The 25822-nt window shown below is 43.6% G+C and overlaps 1 protein-coding gene across 3 annotated transcripts in view; it reads left to right on the plus strand.

The window, feature by feature from the left end:
• Nucleotides 1-1135: 1135 nt before the first annotated feature.
• Nucleotides 1136-25822, plus strand: part of LOC118372263 (protocadherin Fat 1-like) — a 44547-nt gene continuing 19860 nt past the window's right edge. Inside the window, exons 1-19 of one of the 3 annotated variants that reach the window (XM_052488035.1) lie at nucleotides 1150-1297; nucleotides 1788-5075; nucleotides 5477-5595; nucleotides 5734-5829; nucleotides 5926-6025; nucleotides 7973-8034; nucleotides 8177-8551; nucleotides 10199-10409; nucleotides 12784-12923; nucleotides 15531-15806; nucleotides 17016-17226; nucleotides 17397-21452; nucleotides 21584-21780; nucleotides 21959-22112; nucleotides 22246-22479; nucleotides 24292-24678; nucleotides 24804-25018; nucleotides 25206-25343; nucleotides 25528-25671. In XM_052488035.1, the coding sequence (XP_052343995.1) occupies nucleotides 1793-5075; nucleotides 5477-5595; nucleotides 5734-5829; nucleotides 5926-6025; nucleotides 7973-8034; nucleotides 8177-8551; nucleotides 10199-10409; nucleotides 12784-12923; nucleotides 15531-15806; nucleotides 17016-17226; nucleotides 17397-21452; nucleotides 21584-21780; nucleotides 21959-22112; nucleotides 22246-22479; nucleotides 24292-24678; nucleotides 24804-25018; nucleotides 25206-25343; nucleotides 25528-25671 (10398 nt within the window). In that variant the 5' untranslated portion in view covers nucleotides 1150-1297; nucleotides 1788-1792. Of the gene's footprint in view, nucleotides 1298-1787; nucleotides 5076-5476; nucleotides 5596-5733; nucleotides 5830-5925; nucleotides 6026-7972; nucleotides 8035-8176; nucleotides 8552-10198; nucleotides 10410-12783; nucleotides 12924-15530; nucleotides 15807-17015; nucleotides 17227-17396; nucleotides 21453-21583; nucleotides 21781-21958; nucleotides 22113-22245; nucleotides 22480-22915; nucleotides 23047-24291; nucleotides 24679-24803; nucleotides 25019-25205; nucleotides 25344-25527; nucleotides 25672-25822 lie in introns of those variants that run through there. The other 2 variants (XM_052488034.1, XR_008087370.1) reach the window with 2 other exon arrangements.

A 25822-nucleotide genomic window follows, 5' to 3' on the forward strand; every position in this document is an offset into this window, starting at 1 on the left:
GTTTTTAGACAAATGTGTAATTTACACATATGTCAAACTTTCACAGGTTCTAATGTCTCTACTAAATCTAATATGTGGCAATTATTGTCCATGGAATTATAATTCTCTTTCCCAATTTGCTGGATTCAGTTGACCCAATTTGTGGACAATCAATTGTTCTTCCACTTCTTCAAACTTTGATGAAAATATTTCAGTCTCTCAGCTTTAACCCCTATTGATCTGTGGTCAAAATGAATCCCTTTAGCCCCATAAAGATTTAGCCTTACGCAATATGAAGATCTGTTAACCATAGAGAGGATGCTTCAAACACTTCCCTACAATATGTTACCTGAAAACACATATGATAATGTACTCCTGAGTCCCAAATGGCTCCTTATTGTCTATACTGTATAGTGTAGGGAAATAGGGACTCTGATGTAGTGCACTAAATAGGGAATAGGGTGCCATTTGGAACTTCCCTACCCCTCTCATACAGAAAATCCCCACCACAGGGAAATTATTTATAGGATGAAATGCAGTTTCTTTTCTCTTGGTTTTATGACTGAGAACAGGGTTTATCTTTAGTTGAATTGCTCAGGAAATTACTGGGTACAAACCATTCAGTTCAGGCAGCTTAAGTATTGTTACTCTGAGCTCAGATATAGACTTTACCTGACAGTGAACAGAAACATATAAATGCAATTATACTATTTTCTTCATAATACCTGATACAATATTTTACTTTTGACCGAAAATCAGTTAATTGTGGTAAAAATCTTATTTGTGTGGGTATTTTCTATGTAAAAAACACAAGATGGGTGTCTGCTGTTCGCCTTGACACCGATAAAATACCAAGGAAGGGAAAGTCGAACCTGGCTGCCCGTCTGTAAATATCAAATAGCTTGATAACATTATCAGTGCACGCTCATAGGTGGGTTTCGGGCAAGATTTCATTTTTAAAAGTTCTGTGCTGTATTGCCAACTCCATCCATTGTCTGGCATTCGAATTACCTCACTGCTGTAAGGATTCTTTCAGACAAGAACGAGCGCTCGAGCTTGAAGTACGTCACTTCTTGCAGTGCAGGCGTATCCCACATTGCTGCTGCTGCGCTCAAGCCGCTCATTCAGAGTGAGGAGCCAACAATTGGACTGTAATCTCTGACTCATTAACGACTTCGAAATACACTCTTCCTTTAGATATTAAAGAATAAAACATGTCTTCAGATAAATTCAGTGTGCAGTATTCCTGTTCAAATTCGTGTTGTTTTGGCAACAAGGAATGTTGGCAACTACTTGAGTAGCAGAAAGTTGTGAGAAGGTGAGTTTCCATGTAGGGCTTTCTGTAGGCTAATTACCCAGCAATTGTTTTCAGAGTATTGATGTTAATTTGCACATTCTGTTATAAATTATGCATTTGCTTAAAAATCTTACTTGAGAAGTGGATTAATTGAAAAATCCTTTTGACAATAATTTACAGTAGGCTATTTATAGTCTTCCTCTCAAATGATCTCAAGTGTAGCTTGCAACAGAACAATTCTAGTTTACTTGTGTTATGCCTGTTAGAGAGAGTGCCTGCGTGTGAGTGCTCTATTATCCTACATTTTGACATTTTTGTCATTTAGCAGACGGATCTTACTCAGAGCGATTTACTGTCGTCCGTGGGATTTATTTAAGATACTCTTGAAATGTTTAATTGGATTTAGGGATTTGGTTTAAGTTGGCAGCATACCTAAGCATAGTAGTTCTCAAAACATACATCCAACTGCAATTTATTCACACTTGAGTCATTATTATTTGTATTTTTTTAGGAACTATGTTGATATACGATGCCAACATGGGAAAGCTCTTCACAGCAATTGTTATGCAGATCTTATGGAGTTGCTCAGGAATACCTGGACAGCAGACATCACCATTTCAATTTACACAAACAGTATACAATACCACTATATATGAAAACTCAGCTGCTAAAAGCTATGTAGAATGCCCAATTAAAATGGGAATATACATCACAGACCCATCCTGGGACATTCAATACAAAATAGAATCTGGAGATGGAGAGGTTTTATTCAAGGCTGAAGAATATGTACTGGGAGACTTCAGTTTCCTGCGAATTAAGACCAAAGGAGGCAGCTCTGCTATACTCAACAGGGAAGTGAAGGAGCACTACTCACTGAGAGTCAAAGCACTAAAATGGAGCACCAACGCTGTCGCTCAAACAAGAGTTCAAGTGCGAGTTCTGGACACCAATGATCTCCGGCCTCTTTTCTCACCAACCTCCTACACTGTTTCCGTGCCTGAACACGCTGACATCAGAACTAGCATTGTGAGAGTCACCGCCACCGATGCCGACGTCGGCTCAAATGCAGAGTACTATTTCAGCTTGGGAGGAGAACACACCCACATGTTTGCCATTCATCCTACCAGTGGGGTGATTCATCTCATGGCCAGGCTGGATTACACTAAGCGGAGGCTGTTTGAGATGGATGTCTTGGCTGTAGATCGGGGCATGAAACTCTATGGGAGCAGTGGCTTCAGCAGCACAGCCAAGCTGACGGTCAGGGTACTGCAGGCCAATGACCACGCTCCCCTCCTCACAGCTGTTCCCTTAGCTCCATCAGCCACAGACACTGACCCTACATATGCTCTAGTAACCGTGGAAGACAATGATCAAGGGCCTAATGGTGAGATAGCATCACTGAGTATAGTAGCTGGGGACCCACTCCAGCAGTTTAGGGCAGTGAAAACCAGCCCTGGTGGAAAAGAATACAGGGTCAAAGCCATTAAGGATGTGGACTGGGATAGTTGTCAGTTTGGATGCAATCTTACACTACAGGCCGAGGATAAAGGTAGCCCACCACAGTTCTCCTCTGCTGAAGTCATTAGAGTGAGATCCCCACGTGTTGATACAAGGGCTCCTACATTTGAAAAAAACATTTACAGAGTCAACCTGACAGAATTTTCCCCACCCAACACTTCTGTTGTAATGGTGAGAGCTTTGCCAAATCACCCCATGTTGAAATACTCCATCAAATACCCCAAGATCCAACAGATCACTCATCCTTTCACTATTAATTCAAACACAGGCTTGATAACAACAACTGCAGCTATCCAAGCTGACTGTGCCAGCAAGTATGACTTTGAGGTGATTATTAATAACCAAGAACAAGCATCAACCAGGGTGGTCATCAACGTGATTGATGTAAATAATAATGCACCGGTTTTTCAGCAACCGTCCTACGAAGGCAATGTCAATGAAAATGTACCAGTGGGGACCAGCATCCTCACGGTCAGTGCCAGCGACATGGATGAAGGAGAGAATGGTTACGTTACTTACACCATCGCCAATGTAAACCCACCACAACCTTTTACCATAGATTACTTCACAGGTGTCATCAGCACTGCCAGGGAATTGGACTATGAAAAGATGCCAAGGGTTTACAACCTCCGAGTCAGAGCTTCAGATTGGGGCTCTCCTTTCCGTCGTGAAGTGGAGACTCCAGTTTCTATTACACTCAACAACCTTAATGACAATGAGCCCTTGTTTGAGAAGGTTGACTGTGAAGTGAGCTTACCAAGATACTACAGGGTGGGTGAGCAGATAGTCGAGGTGTCTGCTATCGATGCAGACGACATGGAAGGGGTTCAGCATGTAGTCATAGATGGTAACAGCCTTGGTCTTTTTGATTTGACACCAGACACTGGGCTGTTATCACTCAAGTTGCCCTTACATGATGGCGAGGCTGCAAGGTTGTCCTTCCACTCCTTACAAATTAGTGCCAACGATGGGGAGACATCAAGTAAGCCAATGTTTGTGAACATCACAGTCCTGTCTGGTTCAGGAGCTGTCTTTGAAAAGTGTGTGGATACAGGAGTGGTTGGACGTTTGGCTGAGAAGCTGCTTCTTGGCACCATGCCACACTCTCAAAGAGAAGATCATTTTGAGGACATTCATTCAATCAATAATTATTTTCCTCACTTTGTGGACTCTACTCCTAAGTTCATTGAGGTTAAAGAGGACCTACAAGTTGGGATGAGGATAGCTCATCTAAGTGCCATAGACGCAGACCATGGCTTCAGTGGAACATTGATGTTTGTGATATCTGGAGGAGATGTTGAGAGTCGTTTCATGATTGAAATGGACACGGGTTGGCTAAAGATTATGGAGCCATTAGACAGAGAAATAATGGATCAATATACTCTCAACATCACTGTGTATGATCTGGGAACACCACAGCGGTCAGCGTCACATGTCTTACAGATCAATGTCCTGGATTCAAATGACAACAGCCCAAACTTCCTCCAGAATAGCTACTCTGTATCGATAAGGGAGGATACAGACGTAGGAACAGCTGTCATTCAGGTGGATGCCACAGATAAAGATTTAGGGGCCAACAGAATCATCAGGTATTCATTGATGGCTGAGTCCGATCACTTTGTCATAGATGACCAGACGGGATTGGTGAAGGTTAAAAGTCCATTGGACCGGGAGCTACACCCAACTATTATCCTAAAAGTTGTGGCCTGTGATCAGGCAGTTGATGAACCTCAGATGGTTTCTACAGTATCTCTGAAGATAGTGTTAGAGGATGTCAATGACAACCCTCCTAGGTTTTTCCCCCTCCACCAGCGCGTGAAGGTGTGGGAGGACCTCCCGTTAGGGGCGGTGGTGGTCTGGCTACAGGCCCATGACCCTGACCAAGGTCAGTCTGGGCAGGTCCGTTTCAGCCTGCTGGACAATGGAGATGGAGACTTTGATGTTGATAAAACAAACGGTGCTGTTCGTATATTAAGGACCCTGGACTTTGAGAGGAGACAGGTGTATAACCTGACAGCCAGAGCCAAGGATAAAGGGAAACCTGAGTCGTTGTCCTGCACATGTTTTATTGAAGTCTACGTAGTAGATGTGGATGAGAATCTGCACCAGCCTCGGTTTGCCTCCTTTGTGGATAAGGGAAGTGTGAGAGAAGATGCTCCTATTGGCACAACTATAATGACAGTTACAGCACAAGACAATGACCAAGGTAGAGCTGGAGAAATACGCTATTCTATAAGGGACGGATCAGGCCTCGGAGTCTTCACCATAGATGAAGAGAGTGGTAAGAGATTTCTTCTTTTTAAAATGATAACCTTTAAACCTAACCCTGCTATAGCATTGAAATGTACTATATATTGCATGTTGTAACCAGGTGAATGCAAAAATGGTCTTCATATATTTTCTTGTTTGGATAAAACATTTGTCCCTTTAGGCCAACACAACCCTTTATCACTTAGGTATTTAAAACCGGGTTATTCTTGAACTTACTTTGCATTTTCAATGATGTTTTTGACTTATATCTGGACTTACATCCTGCAATGTTTGCTATGTAAAGTAGAGAGCACAGAGCTGGGATCTTCGAGCCATGTGTGAGACCAGAGTTCCCAGTGATGCCTTGCTCAGTGGAAGCTCATTCCAAACTGTGACTGACATGAAACATGCTTCTTCTCTTTCTCCTCACAGGTGTCATACAGACACAGGAGCTTTTAGACCATGAGACCACCAATCATTACTGGCTGACTATCTATGGCACCGACCTAGCTGTGGTGCCTCAGTCGTCCTTTATGGAGGTCTACATTGAGGTTAGTTTATTTTTGGATTGTGTTCTTTTTTGTCCATGTCTCTCTTTTTTATTTATCTTAATACACATGTAGCACTTTGCGATTGTTTTTCAATGACAGTTCTGTTCCAAATCAAATGTATGATTATTTATTATTCAGGTTGAAGATGTCAACGACAACGCACCACAGACCTCCGAGCCAGTCTATTATCCTGAGGTCATGGAGAATTCTCCCAAGGATGTATCTGTTATCCAGGTCCATACTTCTAGACGTACTTTTAAAGAAGCACTTTTATAAACTTCCACTGTCCTCCGAGAGTTGCTGAATGTTCTCTCCCCTTCTGTTATCCAGGTGGAGGCGGTGGACCCTGACTCTGGGAACAGTGACCAGTTCGACTATAAGATAACCAGCGGGAACCCACAGGGATTCTTCAGCATCGACCACCAGACGGGTGCAATCCTAAACACTATTCATGCATTTTTACAGTGGTTCTTCCTTTAAAAGTTGCGGTGTACTGCAGCACAGATAGCGGGGTACCGCAGAATTCTATGGCACGTTATTTAAGTGTCAGCCATTGTTGCCAGAATTACGCAATTTACCACAATCTGCCACCATCTACCACAAACGGTCGCGGCATAAGCTCAAAACTTTTGAAAGAAGATCCTCACTATGCTTTGTATTGTTACACACTGATATTTGTGTGAGACTGTCCTATTGCGTCATCATTAGCCAAAGTGTTGTACTTTTCATTATACTGTAAACCATTTGATGTCTTAACAAGCGCAACATCCCTGAAAAGTTTTGCACAGTAGGCTGATTTAAACATGAACATTTTCAGTTTGTATAGACATCTAACTCAGTACGAACTCTTCTCATGGAAGCGCTCCTGTTATGCAAAGTTTTATGGCAGCACTCCCTGTAAAGTAAATCTAACATCGCTAGTCCAGTGTAGAGATAGTGTTGCTGTCTGTCCAGCATATATCTCTGTGTTTCATGTCATCTGGGTGAGCCTGGTCCCATATCTGTGCTTGTTTAGCCAACTCCTTGTAATGTCATGAAACAGTCAAAGGACTTGGCTAATGCAAATACAGATCTGGGACCAGGCTAGAGCTTGATGGCCACACCATGTCATTTAGTTTATTTCTAACACTAGACTATTTTCTGTTGTGTCCATGAGAAAGCCCTTGTGCACCCAGCCAACAGGGTTTACTGACCATGAGAAAGCCCTTGTGCACCCAGCCAACAGGGTTTACTGACCATGAAAAAGCCCTTGTGCACCCAGCCAACAGGGTTTACTGACCATGAGAAAGCCCTTGTGCACCCAGCCAACAGGGTTTACTGACCATGAGAAAGCCCTTGTGCACCCAGCCAACAGGGTTTACTGACCATGAAAAAGCCCTTTCACTGTAAATCAACCAGCTTCATACCGCTCCCCAATGGCACCCTATTCCCTATATCGTGCACTTACTTTTGGCCAGAGCTCTGATCAAAAGGAGTGCACTATGTAGGTAATAGGGTGCCATTTGGGACAGGGACTATATCAGGTTGAGAACAATGTCGGCGTTTTTACCAAAAAAGACCCTGTGGAGAACAGATCCAACCGAGTAGGAAATGGATTCCTTCTCTAACAACTTCCAGAATGCTACTGTAGTCTGTAGACCTATAATAGGTTACCTATCCTTAGCTACAGTATTAGAATGTATTTTCCCTCTGATACAGTAAATCCTGGCTTGTTTCTTTATACTATAACTGCTGAGAAAAATAAGTTACTTCCATTATGTCATTATTTAGTTACTTCATTGTTAATTCAAGTAGCAATCAAGAACCTTCCCAGCCCTATGTTGTGGTGGACTTTCCCCCTGCATAACTAACATAATGCTGTGCTATCAACAGGCTTGGCTTACAAAATGTATTTTTTTCCCACTGCTAATCATACATAGTACACAAAACAGCCATCGTTTATGTGGTTTCAATGGGCAAGTGGACTCCACATTTAACCTAACAAGCATCCCGTTAAGTCTTGGGAAAAAAACAGTTTTCCTTTCCTCAGAATATGGCACAAACTTGTTGTATTGGAAGTGGTTAATTTCTTTGGGCTTATGTGCATGAATTTGTGTATAAAACCTGTGTTTATGGCCCAGTGTTTAAGGACCATATATAAAGTAGAACGTGTCTGAAGGTCTATTCCAGCTCCTCAGAGCTGGGCGGAGCTACATGTACTGGGTACACGACACAAACATTCTATGCCTCTGAAACATACCCATGTTCATTTGCCTTTGAATAACATTAACCCGCATTATCAGTGATGCAAATGGGAGTTTAGCAAGAACACAGGATTATCTTACATGTAGATCATGACTGTATTAATACAGTCTGTGTTTGATATCTGACCTGACAGGTTTGGTGACAACCACTTCCAGAAAACTGGACAGAGAGCAGCAAGAGGAACATACACTGGAGGTGAACCATCTTTTATACGTAGCATCATCCTATTGGATGTTCTGGAAATCAATATCCAATTAATCAAAATATGAATATCTAACATCCTGTAAAAGTGACACCTAATGCTTGCTTGACCCTTCCCCTCCTTCCTCACTCCCAGATCACAGTAACAGACAAGGGCGTGCCAGCCAGGTCCACAGCTGTCCGGGTGGTGGTGAGGGTGCAGGATGAGAACGACAACACCCCACAGTTCCTGGAGAAGATCTATAAGGTCCAGCTCCCAGAGAGGGACAGGGACAGGTCAGACAGGGACAGGTCAAATGGAGACAGGGAGAGACCAACAGAGAGGAGGGGGGTTGCTAAGAGCGAGCCAATCTACAGAGTGATCGCCTCTGACAGAGACACGGGCCCCAACGCTGAGGTGTCCTACAGCATCGAGAGGGGAGACGAGCAGGGGAGGTTCTTCATCGAACCCCAAACTGGCCATGTGTTCTCCAGAGAGGTTGTCTCGGCAGGACAGCATGCCATCCTTACAGTAAGTCTGTACAGCTTGTTACAGTAGTATTAGTAGTAGTATTCAATTATCTATCATATTTATATAGCCAGTCAGTACCAGCCTGCAGCTTCAAACTTTGTGTTTAAATATGAACTAGTTAAAGACATGCCATATGTATGCTCAACATGTGTATTAAGTCTGCTCAGCATGCTACTGATGTATAACATGTGTATTAATTCTGCTCAACATGCTACTGATGTATAACATGTGTATTAAGTCTGCTCAACATGCTACTGATGTATAACATGTGTATTAAGTCTGCTCAACATGCTACTGATGTATAACGTGTATTAAGTCTGCTCAACATGCTACTGATGTATAACGTGTATTAATTCTGCTCAACATGCTACTGATGTATGACATGTGTATTAAGTCTGCTCAGCATGCTACTGATGTATAACGTGTATTAATTCTGCTCAACATGCTACTGATGTATAACATGTGTATTAAGTCTGCTCAACATGCTACTGATGTATAATGTGTATTAAGTCTGCTCAGCATGCTACTGATGTATAACATCTGTATTAAGTCTGCTCAACATGCTACTGATGTATAACATCTGTATTAATTCTGCTCAACATGCTACTGATGTATAACATCTGTATTAAGTCTGCTCAGCATGCTACTGATGTATAACATGTGTATTAAGTCTGCTCAACATGCTACTGATGTATAACATGTGTATTAAGTCTGCTCAACATGCTACTGATGTATAACATGTGTATTAAGTCTGCTCAACATGCTACTGATGTATAACATGTGTATTAAGTCTGCTCAACATGCTACTGATGTATAATGTGTATTAAGTCTGCTCAACATGCTACTGATGTATAACGTGTATTAAGTCTGCTCAGCATGCTACTGATGTATAACGTGTATTAATTCTGCTCAACATGCTACTGATGTATATCATCTGTATTAAGTCTGCTCAGCATGCTACTGATGTATAACGTGTATTAATTCTGCTCAACATGCTACTGATGTATATCATCTGTATTAAGTCTGCTCAGCATGCTACTGATGTATAACGTGTATTAATTCTGCTCAACATGCTACTAATGTATATCATGTGTATTAAGTCTGCTCAGCATGCTACTGATGTATAACGTGTATTAAGTCTGCTTAACATGCTACTGATGTATAACGTGTATTAATTCTGCTCAACATGCTACTGATGTATAACATCTGTATTAAGTCTGCTCAGCATGCTACTGATGTATAACGTGTATTAATTCTGCTCAACATGCTACTGATGTATAACATGTGTATTAATTCTGCTCAACATGCTACTGATGTATAACGTGTATTAATTCTGCTCAACATGCTACTGATGTATAACGTGTATTAAGTCTGCTCAACATGCTACTGATGTATAACGTGTATTAATTCTGCTCAACATGCTACTGATGTATAACGTGTATTAATTCTGCTCAGCATGCTACTGATGTATAACGTGTATTAATTCTGCTCAACATGCTACTGATGTATAACGTGTATTAATTCTGCTCAACATGCTACTGATGTATAACATGTATTATGTCCATTTAGCACAAGGCTGCACCTTAAGTATTTCTGTTAATAACCCAGTTATTATCCCTTGCTCTCCCATGTTGTGCCGTTGCCCAGATTAAAGCGGTGGACAACGGGAGACCCCAAAGGTCCTCAACCTGTCGGCTGCACATTGAGTGGATCGTGAGGCCTGAGCCCTCCTCTGAGCCCTTGGTGTTTGAAGAGACCTCCCTCGTCTTCTCTGTCATGGAGACTGACCCAGTGGCTCACATGGTGGGGGTCATCTCCACCCAACCCATAGACGCACCTGTCTGGTTCAAAATCACAGGTAACCAGTAACACACATTAGTGTTTCTAGACTCACCTGTCTGGTTCCAAATCACCGGTAACCAGTAACACACATTAGTGTTTCTAGACTCACCTGTCTGGTTCCAAATCACCGGTAACCAGTAACACACATTAGTGTTTCTAGACTCACCTGTCTGGTTCCAAATCACTGGTAACCAGTAACACACATTAGTGTTTCCAGACTCACCTGTCTGTTTCCAAATCACCGGTAACCAGTAACACACATTAGTGTTTCTAGACTCACCTGTCTGGTTCCAAATCACCGGTAACCAGTAACACACATTAGTGTTTCCAGACTCACCTGTCTGTTTCCAAATCACCGGTAACCAGTAACACACATTAGTGTTTCTAGACTCACCTGTCTGGTTCCAAATCACTGGTAACCAGTAACACACATTAGTGTTTCCAGACTCACCTGTCTGGTTCCAAATCACCGCTAACCAGTAACACACATTAGTGTTTCTAGACTCACCTGTCTGGTTCCAAATCACCGGTAACCAGTAACACACATTAGTGTTTCTAGACTCACCTGTCTGGTTCCAAATCACCGGTAACCAGTAACACACATTAGTGTTTCTAGACTCACCTGTCTGGTTCCAAATCACCGGTAACCAGTAACACACATTAGTGTTTCCAGACTCACCTGTCTGGTTCCAAATCACCGGTAACCAGTAACACACATTAGTGTTTCCAGACTCACCTGTCTGTTTCCAAATCACTGGTAACCAGTAACACACATTAGTGTTTCTAGACTCACCTGTCTGGTTCCAAATCACCGGTAACCAGTAACACACATTAGTGTTTCTAGACTCACCTGTCTGGTTCCAAATCACCGTAACACACATTAGTGTTTCCAGACTCACCTGTCTGGTTCCAAATCACCGGTAACCAGTAACACACATTAGTGTTTCTAGACTCACCTGTCTGGTTCCAAATCACCGGTAACCAGTAACACACATTAGTGTTTCTAGACTCACCTGTCTGGTTCCAAATCACAACCAGTAACACACATTAGTGTTTCTAGACTCACCTGTCTGTTTCCAAATCACCGGTAACCAGTAACACACATTAGTGTTTCTAGACTCACCTGTCTGGTTCCAAATCACCGGTAACCAGTAACACACATTAGTGTTTCTAGACTCACCTGTCTGGTTCCAAATCACCGGTAACCAGTAACACACATTAGTGTTTCCAGACTCACCTGTCTGGTTCCAAATCACCGGTAACCAGTAACACACATTAGTGTTTCTAGACTCACCTGTCTGGTTCCAAATCACCGGTAACCAGTAACACACATTAGTGTTTCCAGACTCACCTGTCTGGTTCCAAATTACAGGAACCCAGCACATTAATAATTTCCCATGCAGAAAATGTGTGAATGTGGGTTACTATTGTTGATGTCACCATTATTCTGTAAAAACTTGAGCTGCTATGTTGAAGTCTTTAGGCTTAATTTCCCAAAGGTTTGCTAGGTAACAGCCCATGTCAGAAATAAGGTTTGCTAGGTAACAGCCCATGTCAGAAATAAGGTTTGCTAGATAACAACCCCTGTTAGAAGTAAGGCTTGCTAGATAACAACCCCTGTTAGAAGTAAGGCTTGCTAGATAACAACCCCTGTTAGAAGTAAGGCTTGCTAGATAACAACCCCTGTTAGAAGTAAGGCTTGCTAGATAACAACCCCTGTTAGAAGTAAGGCTTGCTAGATAACAACCCCTGTTAGAAGTAAGGCTTGCTAGATAACAACCCCTGTTAGAAGTAAGGCTTGCTAGATAACAACCCCTGTTAGAAGTAAGGCTTGCTAGATAACAACCCCTGTTAGAAGTAAGGCTTGCTAGATAACAACCCGTTAGACGTTGTTCACTTCTCTTTCTCTTTACCTCTTCTCCTGCACTAATCAACTGTCCGACAATTGACAAATTGATCTCTCTTCTGTTCTGCTCCTCCATTCAAACTCTCCTCTTTCTCTCACCCTCTGCGGATTTCTCTTTAATTGGCAAGGAGACATGCACGCTAAAGAAGTGTTTCACATCGCTCAAATGGCTTGCGACTTGACGTGTACTACAGAAGGTATCTGCTGCAGAGATTACCCAGATCTTGTTATCTACCTCCTGTTCTTTGTTAGGCTTTGTGATGCTTTCTCAGAATGCCCAACAAAATTGTGTATGTCTATTTTTGACATTTGTCCACTCTCTTGTGGTGTTGTTATCAAATAGAATAAGATTAAATAGGATTATATGGGTTTACTCTTAAGCATAGAAGACAATGCATCCAAAAAAAAGCTCTATATGTCTCCTGTTGAGAGAAAGGGAAACGTTAATGTAATCCACTGTCACTTCTCATTACGCTGATAACAGGTGGCAACGCTGACAGCCGCTTCGATATAGGCAAGGGCAGTGGAACCGTCATTTTAGCCAAACCCCTCCATGCAGAACCAAAATCAAATTACAGCCTGACAGTGGAGGCAACAGATGGAAACAGATACATCAGCACCCAGGTAATTCACGACATTGAAAAACACAGGACTGAATATATTTTTTCCCAGAAAGCTCCTGCAGAATGACAAATTAGTTGGCTGTTGGATTTTTATGTACATCTTCCAACATATTTTAAATGATTCAGAGATATTGTAAAGCAGGGGTTGGCAACAGGCCCGTAAAGGGATTATTTAGGGGCAATGTTTTTAGTAAAAAAAACTTTATTTAGAATGAAAGTATTCCAATGAATAAAAAAAGAGACGTGATGGTGTTCAATGTAATTGTCACGTTCGCTGGAATAATTATCAGACCAAGCTGCAGCGCGATATGGTTTCCACATATTATTTATTAGAAACGCACCAAAAGAACATAGAAAGAACGAAACAAACAACGAACCGTAACAAAGAGGTGTAACATACACTAACTCAAAACAATATCCCATAAAACACAGGTGGAAAAAATGCTACTTAAATATGATCCCCAATTAGAGAGAACGATAGCCAGCTGCCTCTAATTGAGAATCATACCAAACACCAACATAGAAAAACGAAACTAGAACCCCACATAGAAAATAATAACTAGAAACCCAACTTGTCACGCCCTGACCTACTTTACCATAGAAAAACAAAGGCTCTCTATGTTCAGGGCGTGACAGTAATTAAGGTATTAAATGATTATTTTCAAATAAAAACTATTTTTGGGCTTAGTTGTGGTCAATTTGCAGTGTACAAATTATTATAATGATGTTGCGTCCCTCCGACAATCTGCCCACGGCTGAGTTTATACTTAACAAAAATATAAACGCAGCATGCAACAATTTCAAATATTATATCAGTCAATTAAAATAAATTCATTAGGTCCTAATCTATGAATTTCACATGACTAGGCAGGGGTGCAGCCATCGGTATGCCTGGGAAGGCATATGCCCACCTACTTGTGAGTCAGGTCCACCCACTGGGGAGCCAGGCCCAGCCAATCAGAATTATTTTTCCCCTACAAAAGGGCGTTATTACAGACAAAAATACTCCTCAGCTTCATCAGCTGTCCGGGTTGTGAGGCCGGTTGTACATACTGCCAAATTCTCTAAAATTACATTGGGAGGCGGCTTATGGTAGAGAAATTAACATTAAATTCTCTGGCAACAGCTCTAGTGGACATTCCTGCAGTCAGCATGCCAATTGCATGCTCCTTCAAACCTTGAGTCATTGATGGCATTGTGTTGTGTGACAAAACTGCACATTTTAGAGTGGCCTTTTATTGTCCCCAGTGTAAGGTGCACCTGTATAATGATCATGCTGTTTAATCAGCTTCTTGATATGCCACACCTGTCAGGTGGATGGATTATCTTGGCAAAGGAGAAATTCTCACTAACAGGGATGTAAACAAATTTGTGCGCAAAATGTTAGAGAAATAAGCTTTTTGTGCATAGGAACATTTCTGTGATCTTTTATTTCAGCTAATGAAACATGGGACCAACACTACATGTTGCGTTTATATTTCTGTTCAGGATAGTTGTAAAATGTTAAATGCAATACATCGATGATGACTGACATTTAGGGAATCAAAAAGAAGCAGCACTAGCTATAATGTTGTAGGCCTTAGGCTGCGACCTTGTAAGACATTTCATATACTGCACACATTACCTTGAGACTAAGGCAATTTTATCTGGGTATAGTTTGTGTTGAGTGATGTGTACCAAATACATATACCTCCTTGTTCCTATAGCCACAACATCCTCAAGCCGCCCGTGTGTGCTTGTTGTTGGTGGAGGATTTGTAGGTGTTTGTGCACAGAAATGGCAGGCATCACCATGACCTGGTCTGGGGTGAAGCGATTGGTTAGACAGGGAATGACATTCACTGTTTTGTTATGGTTCAGTCTCAGTTTCAGTGTCTCTGGTTCCAGAGAAATTCCACCATGAAATGATAATCATGAGCTGCATACTAAATCGAACCCTATTCCTTGTTATAGTAGTGCACTACATTAGGGATAGGCTGTCATCTGGGATGCACACATGGCCTTCATATGGTTTTAAAGGTCCAGGTTTAGAGAATTGTTTACCCAAGCGGTTTTATTGCAATCTAGGCATCTGCCAAACACTATCATTTCTTCATTTGTTTGTTTGTAGCGACTTTTTCTCTAAAAAGCACATTTATTTATGGCAATTTCTACCTCAGTTTAATTTCTACCATATGTTCCTGCACATAATGCCGTTTAGTCACTTCTCTTTCCCCTCTTATGTGGGTTTATGGAGTATGGAACTAATGTTGAAAATAGCTACAGTACCAAAATATTGGACATTCAAACAGGATCTTAGAAGTGAACACTTTTAGTGCTGACTCCACTCAGGAAACAAGGGAAGACTATTTTAAATAGAAAAGTGTAATGCATGACAGCAATGAAGATGTCCACACTTAAAGCTGACTGTTAAGTTAATTTGCAAGATGTTGGAAATCGGTGCAACAAATACTTACACAGCAATGCATGACAGCAATTAAATGTAATGCATACTGTTATTTTCATTTGCTTACTGTTGTAACTAAATGCATTTTGAAACAAACAGCCTCTTTTCAATTTGCAGTATGTTGGAAATTGGTGCAACAAATACACAGTCTTCATTTACTTAGGTGTTCATCAAAGTGATTGACACCAACAACCACCAGCCCCAGTTCTCTCAGCCCCAGTATGAGGTCAGCATCCCAGAGGACACAGCACCAGAAACAGGCATTCTGCAGCTCAGTGCCACAGACAGAGACCAGAGGAACAAGCTAACCTTCACTCTGCTGAGCTGCACTGATCTCTTCAGCCAGAGGAGGTTCAGGCTGGACCCTGGGACGGGACAGCTCTACACCACAGAACCACTGGACCACGAGGTCATGAACAAACACACCCTCACTGTCATGGTAAGACAACATGAGAGATCTACCGTCACGCCCTCACTGTCATGGTAAGACGACATGAGGGATCTACCGCCACACACTGACTGTCATGGTAAGACAATATGAGGGATCTACCGCCACGCCCTCACTGTCATGGTAAGATGACATGATGGATCTACCGCCACGCCCTCACTGTCATGGTAAGATGACATGAGGGCTCTACCACCACGCCCTCACTGTCATGGTAAGATGACATGAGGGATCTACCGCCACAGCCTTACTGTCATGGTAAGATGACATGATGGATCTACCGCCACGCCCTCACTGTCATGGTAAGACGACATGAGGGCTCTACCACCACGCCCTCACTGTCATGGTAAGATGACATGAGGGATCTACCGCCACTCCCTCACTGTCATGGTAAGACGACATGAGGGCTCTTCCACCACGCCCTCACTGTCATGGTAAGACGACATGAGGGATCTACCGCCACTCCCTCACTGTCATGGTAAGATGACATGATGGATCTACCGCCACGCCCTCACTGTCATGGTAAGACGACATGAGGGATCTACCGCCACTCCCTCACTGTCATGGTAAAATGACATGATGGATCTACCGCCACGCCCTCACTGTCATGGTAAGATGACATGAGGGATCTACCGCCACTCCCTCACTGTCATGGTAAGATGACATGATGGATCTACCGCCACGCCCTCACTGTCATGGTAAGATGACATGATGGATCTACCGCCACGCCCTCACTGTCATGGTAAGACGACATGAGGGCTCTACCGTCACTCCCTCACTGTCATAGTAAGACAAAACTAGGTATTTAATTTGGTTGTGTCCCAGATGGCACCCTATTCCCTTTATAGTGCACTACTTTTGACCATGGCCCACAAAAGTAGTGCACTATATAGGGAGGAGGGTGCTATTATTTGAAACGCACAATGAGTCATGTATCACTCATAACACGCAAATCAAGCTGATAAACAAGCCTTTCGAATCAGATCAAATCAAGATGACAAACAAGCCTTTCAGATAAAATCAGGCGGACAAACAAAACTTTCAAATCAAGCGGATAAATAGGCCTTTCTGTGTCACTGTGTGGATGTCTTGGTTGATGTTTTGTTTGAGAAACAGGCCTGTAGGAATAACTGGTACAGTGTAGCACCTACCCATGTGTGATATAATGTCTAATATGAGTACTGTGATCCATGTGTTTTCCAGGTGTGTGATGATTGTGTGCCTGTAAAGCGTAACCTGGTCAGAGTGATAGTTAACGTGGAGGACACCAATGATAACACCCCCTGGTTCACCAGCCCCCGGTACTCAGGCCAGGTGTTTGAGTCAGCTGCTGTGGGATCGGCTGTACTTCAAGTTACTGCTCAGGACCGAGACAGAGGAAGCAATGCAGAGATCAACTACATCATAGAGTCAGGTACAGTACTGTTCCTACCACACTGTTGAAACCATGACTCTCTGTGTAACATGACTTTTTAGTCTTTTACTATTAATTAATAACTACAGTACATCAGACTGTAGAATAACAATCCATACTGTTACTAATATCTTTGCTTTTTACTCTATTTTGGTGTTTTCCCTTCACAGGGAACGAGGACAACTCGTTTGCTATTGACCTAGTCCTGGGGACCATTACAGTGGCTAAGGAGCTAGATCGTGATGACAAGAGTCAGTTTGAGCTGGCTGTAAAGGCGTCAGACAGAGGAGCGCCTCCACTGAGTGCGGTGACAACAGTACGTATAGCTGTCACTGTGCCAGATAACGCCAGGCCCAGGTTCCCTGAGGAGGAGATCTCAGCTATTATCAGTGAGACAGCCCCTGTAGGGAGCTTAGTTACTCTGGTCTCTGCCTCCAGTCACTCTTCTGTCCTCTACCAGATCAGAGAGGGAAATGTCAATAACGCCTTCGATATCAATCCAACCTCTGGGGTTGTTGTCACTCAGAGGCTGTTGGACTATGAGAGTGTGTCTTCATATAGACTGACAGTGCAGGCCACCAACATGGCAGAGATGGTGAACTATGTTACAGTCCTTATTCACCTCAGAGATGAGAATGACAACAGTCCAGTGTTCACACAGACAGAGTTCAGAGGAGTTGTCAGTGAGTCCGCCCCTGTTAACAGTGTGGTGCTAACCAATGGAAGGTCTCCTCTGGTTATCCAAGCCACTGATGCTGACAGTGATCTGAATGGCAGGCTGGTCTACCAGATTGTAGAGCCCTATGCCCTTGAATACTTCGCCATTGACTCCAGCACCGGAGCCATTCGCACTGTCACTGGCCTGGATTATGAGCAGAGGTCAGAGTTCAACTTCACTGTGCAGGTCCATGACAGTGGAAAGCCACAACTTTTCTCTGAGATCATAGCCTATGTCACCATCCAGATCACTGATGTCAATGATTGCCCCCCAACATTCAGCCAAGACGTGTTTGAGACGTCTGTCATAGTGCCAACCTACAGTGGAGTGAAGGTGATTTCTATAAACGCCACTGATCTGGATTCAGGAGCTGGTTCCAAACTACTGTTCTCTATCTCAGATGGAAACATAGGAGGTCAATTCATGATTGATCCCAAGTCAGGCGTTATTTCTGTTTTGAATCCAGCCCAGTTGCGAAATGGGTACGAGTTGACAGTCGGAGTGTCTGATGGGAAGTTCACCAAGACTGCCATGGTCAAAATTAACATAAGAGAGAATCAGAACAACGATCTGGCGTTTGCCAAGGACCTGTATACTGTCTCACTACCAGAGAACTCATCTGAGAGGAAAACTCTGGCTGTGGTGACTGCTGCGAGAAAAAGGTTAAACGAACCTCTGTTTTACACCATCCTGAACCCACAGGGGAGGTTTGAAATTGGACACACCTCTGGTGTGCTGTTTACGACTGGAGTACCTTTCGATCGAGAGGAACAGGATACATTTGAGATCGTTGTGGAGGTGACGAAGGAACACAGATCCTCAGGGGTGGCTCATGCTCTTGTGGTGGTGACCATTGAAGATGTAAATGACAATGAGCCTGTGTTTGTGGGACTCCCCTACTCAGCCCTGGTGCAGTTAGATTCAGCAGTGGGTCAGGTTGTCAGGCAGATAACCACAGTGGATAAAGACATTGGTAGGAATGCTGAGATCAAATACCAGCTGAAAGAAGACTGGGGATATTTTCAGATCAGCCCCTCAGGGAAAATCTCACTCAAAGGGACCATTCACCCAAAAGACGTTGACACTAAGTTTGCAATCAGCGTCATCGCTAAAGACAGAGGGGACCCATCTCTCTCGGCAACAGTGGAAGTGGCTGTGACAGTGGTGAGCAAAGCCGTACCTGTGTTTGAAAAATCATCCTATGACATAGTTATACCAGAGGATGTTCCATTAGACACCTCCATTGTGAAGATCCAGGCCAATGCTTCAGAGGGACCAAGGACTGTCTATAGCATATCGAAGGGAGACCCTTTAGGTCAGTTCTCCATTAGTTTCATCACTGGTGTCTTCCATGTTGTACAGCCGTTGGACTACGAAACCCACCCAGCATACAGACTTAGTATCCGAGCCTCAGACTCACTTACAGGGGCTCACTCTGAAGTGTTCCTTGACATTATCTTGGAGGACGTCAATGACAATGCACCGACTTTCAAAGAGAGGTTATATGAGGCTAGTGTGTCTGAGTTGGCTGACATTGACTCGTCAGTGTTACAGGTGTCTGCTACAGACTCAGACTCGGGCAACAACAAAGTGCTGTTTTACCAGTTAGTGGAGGAGGGGGGTGGCTCAGAATACTTCACCATTGACCAAGAGAGTGGGGTGATCATGACCTCTGGCCTGTTAGACTTTGAGGTGGTACCACAACATAGGTTGGTGGTCAGAGCTGTGGATGGGGGTGTCCCTGCCCAATCCAGTGAGGTCCAGGTCATCATCTCAGTGACAGACATCAATGACAACCCACCAGTCTTCACACAACATCTGTATAAGGCTATGGTCAGCCAGCTGGCCCAAAGGGGTCATTTTGTAGCCTGTGTGAGGACCTCTGATGCTGACCTGTCAGACACTGACCGCCTGGAGTACTCCCTACTCTCTGGCAATGAGGACTCCAGCTTCACCATAGACGAAAGGAGTGGAGAGATTGTCATATCGAAATACCGCAAGCTGAACAGGGAGACACTCTATAACCTCAGTGTGTCTGTGTCTGATGGGCTTTATAGTAGTGTATGTAATGTACAGGTCACAGTGGTCACTTCTAACCTCCACAGCCCCTCTTTCTCCCACACTGACTCTGTTGTAGAGCTGTTGGAGAACTCACCTGTTGGCACGTTGGTCACTCAAGTCACAGCTACCGATAAAGATCTTGGAGTGTATGGCAAGGTGACATATTACATAGTGAATGATGTCGCAAAGGACAAATTCACTATCAATGAAAATGGGGAGATTTTTACTGTGGAAAGCTTAGACAGAGAAACTGTAATCAGTAACCTAATCTCTATTAGTCTGATGGCTAAAGATGGAGGGGGAAAGCTAGGCTTCACCTCTGTCAACGTGATCCTGACTGATGTTAACGATAACGCTCCTCAGTTCAGGGCAGCAGAATACAAAGCCAATATTCCCAGGGATGTCTCTGAAGGAACTGTCATAGTCAGAGTTACTGCTGTGGACGCAGATGAAGGCATCAATGCTGACATCACTTACACTGTACAATCTGAGGTGGGAGGTTTTGACATACATCCTCTCAATGGTGATATAATTGCCAAAAATAATTTTACAGCCTATAAAAATGACCTCTTTTCCTTTTATGTGAGTGCTAAAGATGCTGGAGATCCACCGAAAAAAACTTTGGTGCCAGTATATATCAGACTACTGCCCAAGGAGGTGACCGTGCCAAAACTAGTTGAGTTACAGAAGAGATGGTCAGTCAGTGAGGGTCTTCCTATAGGTTCTGAGATTGATGTCATCCAAGAGAGTGAGCAGCTGTTGATATACAACCTTGTTAAAGGCAGCACCCCTGAGAGCAACCAAGACCAAGTCTTCGTTGTCAACACAGACACAGGGAAGCTCAAACTAGCCAAACGTCTTGACTTTGAAACCACTAAATGGTACCTGCTGACTCTGCAGGCCCAGGGCGACCTAGAGGACATTGATGTGATTACTACTGCCCAACTCCATATTCAGGTACAGGACGTCAACGATAACAGTCCACAGTTTGAATCAGACTCTTACAGATCATTTGTTGTTGAGAACCTACCTAAAGGGACCTCAGTGATTCAGGTGAAAGCTACTGATCTAGACTCAGGAGTGAACGGCCAGGTTACCTACAGTCTGGACCATTATCAAAACTCTGTAGATGTCCTGGGGATGTTTGCTGTGGATGAAGAGTCAGGGTGGGTCACAACCCTGAAGGAGCTGGACCGGGAGCAGCAGGACCGGTACTCAGTAGCAGTACTGGCTACAGACAGAGGGCATGACGGGAGGCTGAATACCACTGCCACAGTGGAGGTGACGGTGGTAGACGTCAATGACAATCCTATGCACTTCACGGCAGAGGTGTTCAGGGCCAGCGTCAGTGAGGACATCCCCGTTCCTAGCAGGGCCATAACAGTCCTGAGGACCACCGACAGAGACTCTGAAGACCTCAACAAGCCAATCTGCTGTTTCATCACAGGTACTCTAGCTGGCTTGAGTAAACAGATTGTCTTTGAATTACAGAATGTTACAGGGATGTTTCAGTTGCTTTGGATATTTTTGCAAAATTTTTTGTTACCCTGAATGTTAAATGTATTTTGCCTCTCCCAGGAGGCGATCCACGGGCTCAGTTTGACCTGGAGCACTCTCAGGGGGAGTGGACGGTGGTGGTGAGGAGAGCTCTGGACAGGGAGGAGAGGGACAGTTACCTCCTGAACGTCACTGCTTCCGATGGAACGTCTGTGACCACAGCCACTGTGGAGATCAGTGTCCTCGATGCAAATGACAACAGTCCTGTCTGTGAGAGGGTAAGGGTTGGGCAGTACAAAGGCACTTAGAGAACATACTGTAACAGAGTGAAAGTGCTTTTAAACAAAATGACCCTACAAAGTTTCTATGTAATATGAAGTCCAAAAGTTTCTATTTATTTTGTTGAGTTTCTTACAGAGTTGTTTACCTCATGTAACGTCCATGACTCCTCTACAGGCTCTCTATGCCCAGACAGTCCCTGAGAACTCTCCTGAAGGGAGGCTGGTCCTGCAAGTCTCTGCCATTGATGCAGACATCCAATCCAACGCTCAGATCTCATACACTCTCTCTGGAGATGGGGCTGATTACTTTAGCATTGAATCAGACACAGGTACTGTACATCAATCAAACATATAATCATCATGTTTGGTGAAAATTGTTCACCAAATGTTACCAGTAAATGTTTTAGGAGTGGAGCCTGTAGAACCTAAGACGTAGTTGTCTGTGCTGTGTGTTTTCTGAAGGCCGGCTGAGAACCCTGTTGCCGTTGGACCGCGAGGAGAGGGATGTGTACAGTCTACTGGTACAAGCGAATGACGGAGGACAGCGTTACTGCCAGGCTAATGTGGTGATAACAGTGGGAGATGTCAACGATAACGCTCCTGAGTTCACAGCTGACCCCTACCCTGTCACGGTCTTTGAGAACACTGAGATAAACACGTATGTGACACGGTTACAGGCCACTGATCTGGATGCAGGTAAGAGCCATTAACTTACCAGAAAGTATTCAGAAGATATATCGTGTTATTAGACAGAGCTCATTTCATAAATGCGTGGCAATATCACGATTTACGGATCAAATAGAATAGATATGCTGATGTAATGAATAAAGAGCCTTGAGAAAAGTCCTAATTCACATTCAAAATAAATGGTTGGCGTGGTATACCTTTTGAAGTAAGTCTTGCAGAAGTTTCCAAAGTCATAAGCAAGCGCTGGTTGCTCTTTGTAGCAAGTAATCAATTATGTAGTAAGACAGAGAATGAAGTCTGTGCTTTATCCTGGTATTAACGGAAGACACACACACATAGAAACACAAATGAACACGGCCCAGGCTGAATGGAAAAATATTGCTTTGATGATAAGCTGACAATGTTATTTAGTCTGTTATTGACCGTAGTCCTTTCCTCTTAACAGTTAACAGTCAAGCCCAAATATTCCTCGAAATCCAATTAAACACCGGCAAGCTGTGTAAATAATATTTCCTCTCCAACCAAGGAAAACAACAACAAAAGAATGAAAGACTTCCTCTTTATGGACTTAATGCAGTGAGTGATTGACACGGACAGTGCTTTTGTCCATTGGTCCTCAGCAATTTGAATATAAAGTGATGGTATCCACTATACATTAGGTAGTTTGCTTCAGTCAACAGCCCTAACCAAGGTGAAAACACACCCACACATGGTCAATATATATATGTATATATACAGTATAAATGTAAAACACTTGCTAGTATGAAATTACAAGTGCATCTACTTTGCTGATTACTACTTTGAGGGAAAATGTACTTACTATGACTGTGAAATGTGGTTCTCTCACCTAGCTATTTTAAGATGAATGCACTAATTTAAGTCATGCTGGATATGACACTCTATTTATTCCCTATTTAGTTCCCTACTTTTGACCAGGGCCCATAAGGGTCTGGTCAAAAGTAGTGTATTATGTTGTAGGGAATAGGGAGGATGCCATTTGGGACACAACCTTTGGTTCTGTTCCCAGCAGAAAGAGTTTACTGTATGATGATGTAGTTGTGCAACAACAGTGTTGTTGTGTGGATTTTACAACAAATTGTAGCTGTTTGTTCCAATATACCTCTAATTGACCTCTTACTGGTGCTTTTCAGCACTTCATATTGAGAAAGTATTGCTCTCCTGGGTGCCATTTGTATTTCGCCCGGGATATTTCTCCATGGACTCCTACCTTGGACTTTCTGTATCTCCACTGGTGCCTGCTGTGATGGAGAGCCAGACAGACTTTAATCTGTGATAAGAGTTTAGTTATGCAGCATACTCCTCTCTTTCTTTGGTTGCATCATAAATGGCGGGAGTTGGGTTTCATTTGTGATGCCTGCCTGGCTGTATTCATCAGGGCCTGTTGTTGTGAGGCAGTCATGTCTTGCCCCAGCTGGGCCTCTATCGTAAACAACCCTATTGTCTACACTAATCACAGACCTAAACACAGACCTGCCCAGAGAATGTCCATGTCATCACAGACAGACTCACTCTCCCTGGCCTCAATAACGCGCATCGTTCAGGATCAGTTAATGAAATGCCTTGTCATCTGATGACTGGAGGTCATTGAGATCATGTAGAGATTTGGCCCCAATTCCCTCAGCTGTCGTGCAGTTATCTTAACAAATGACTGTGGTCAGATATAGTATAATGGATATGCTTGGGCTGGGCAAGCTCGGGTCAAAATACCATTGACCTCCCATTTCATCTGGATTGTTCATGTAGGATAGAGTGGAGATGGCTGTGCGTTTATTAACTCTCTGTCCCTCTCCCTCACTCTAGGAAACAACAGCAGGATCCTGTATTCCTTTGAGGACTCAGCCGATGGCCGGTTCTCCATCCAGCAGCATTCAGGGCTGGTCCGTGTGGAGCGACCCCTGGTGAGGACCCAGGCTGGGTACACGCTGCGTGTCCGGGCCACAGACCAGGGCTCACCCAGAAGACTGTCCTCTGTCTGCTCCGTGCTGGTCTCTGTGCTCAGCGTCAACGACAGACCCCCGGCCTTCCAAAACAGGGACTATGGCGTCACGGTGTCAGAGGACGTCACCTTGGGGACCCAGGTGGTCAGGGTGTTTGCTGCTAGCGGAGACCCCAAGGCCACCGCTGACATCACCTACTCCATTGTCAACGGCAACGAGCATGGGATGTTCAGCATGGACTCACACACCGGTAGCTATACTATAAATGTCAACTTTATTGTTTATGACATGAAATGAGGATTGCCATTGAAAAGGCTGTCCTAGTCATGTGAGTTTAGTGCCCCCCCTACTGAGCGTATGTATGTGTGTCTACAGGTGACATATTTGTGACCAAGGCTCTGGATTATGAAGCGTCCCATGAGCACTATTTGACAGTACAGGCCTCGGACAAAGGCAGGATGAGCCAAGGTGACATTGCCACGGTAACCATCTACTTGAAAGATGTCAATGACAACTCTCCTGTCTTCAGCCAAGAGGTGTACTCTGCTGTGATCAGTGAAGATACCGACATGGGCCTGACCATGTTGACGGTGAGTGTCCATTTGCATTAAAACCCCAATCACTATAAATGAAACATTTTCAAGCTTTGATTTGTACTCAAATTCTCTGTAGAAAGAAAGGGAAATCCTGCAGTGTCATTTTACTAGAAAAAGTTTGATGCACTATTGTTACTAGTGTTAACATGTCCATCCATGCACTCTGTTCTTTGTTGTTAAGGTGATTGCTGATGACATTGATGGTCCCTCCAACAATCACATCCACTTTTCAATCGTCAAGGGCAACCAAGCCGGGCCCTTCACCATAGACACGGTCAGCGGTGAGGTGAAGGTTGTTTGCCCATTAGACCGAGAAAAGGTAGCTAACTAACTTTCCACGTTCTTCCCATGTTCCTCTCATTCAACAGAGCACAATTAACACTCCAAGTATCACAGTTTGAAGCAGACAAGTATTGGCAATGTTACAAGCCTCAATTGTTTTTAATTGCTCACAAAGTCTAGAGTAGATTTTTCCCCCACCCCTTTACTCTGTGTTAAACTAGGTGCCTGCGTACACTCTGACGGTACTGGCATCAGACAGTGGGAGTCCATCCAGATCCAGCAGTGCCCTGGTCAACATTGACGTGTCGGATGTCAATGATAATGCGCCCGTGTTCTCTGAGGCTGACTACAGCCTTGTCATCCAGGTAAGACAGACAGGTCAGAGGTAGACATGCCACGGAGAGATGAGAGAGAGATTTAAATCTGACAACACTGACTACACTTCTTAAATGAAGTGAGGTTTAGCTGGAGGGTGCAAGTTAACTGAAGTTAAGACGCCTCGGAAACGTTATTGGG

Source organism: Oncorhynchus keta, chromosome 30, assembly GCF_023373465.1.
Source record: "Oncorhynchus keta strain PuntledgeMale-10-30-2019 chromosome 30, Oket_V2, whole genome shotgun sequence".
Lineage (NCBI taxonomy): Eukaryota > Metazoa > Chordata > Actinopteri > Salmoniformes > Salmonidae > Oncorhynchus > Oncorhynchus keta.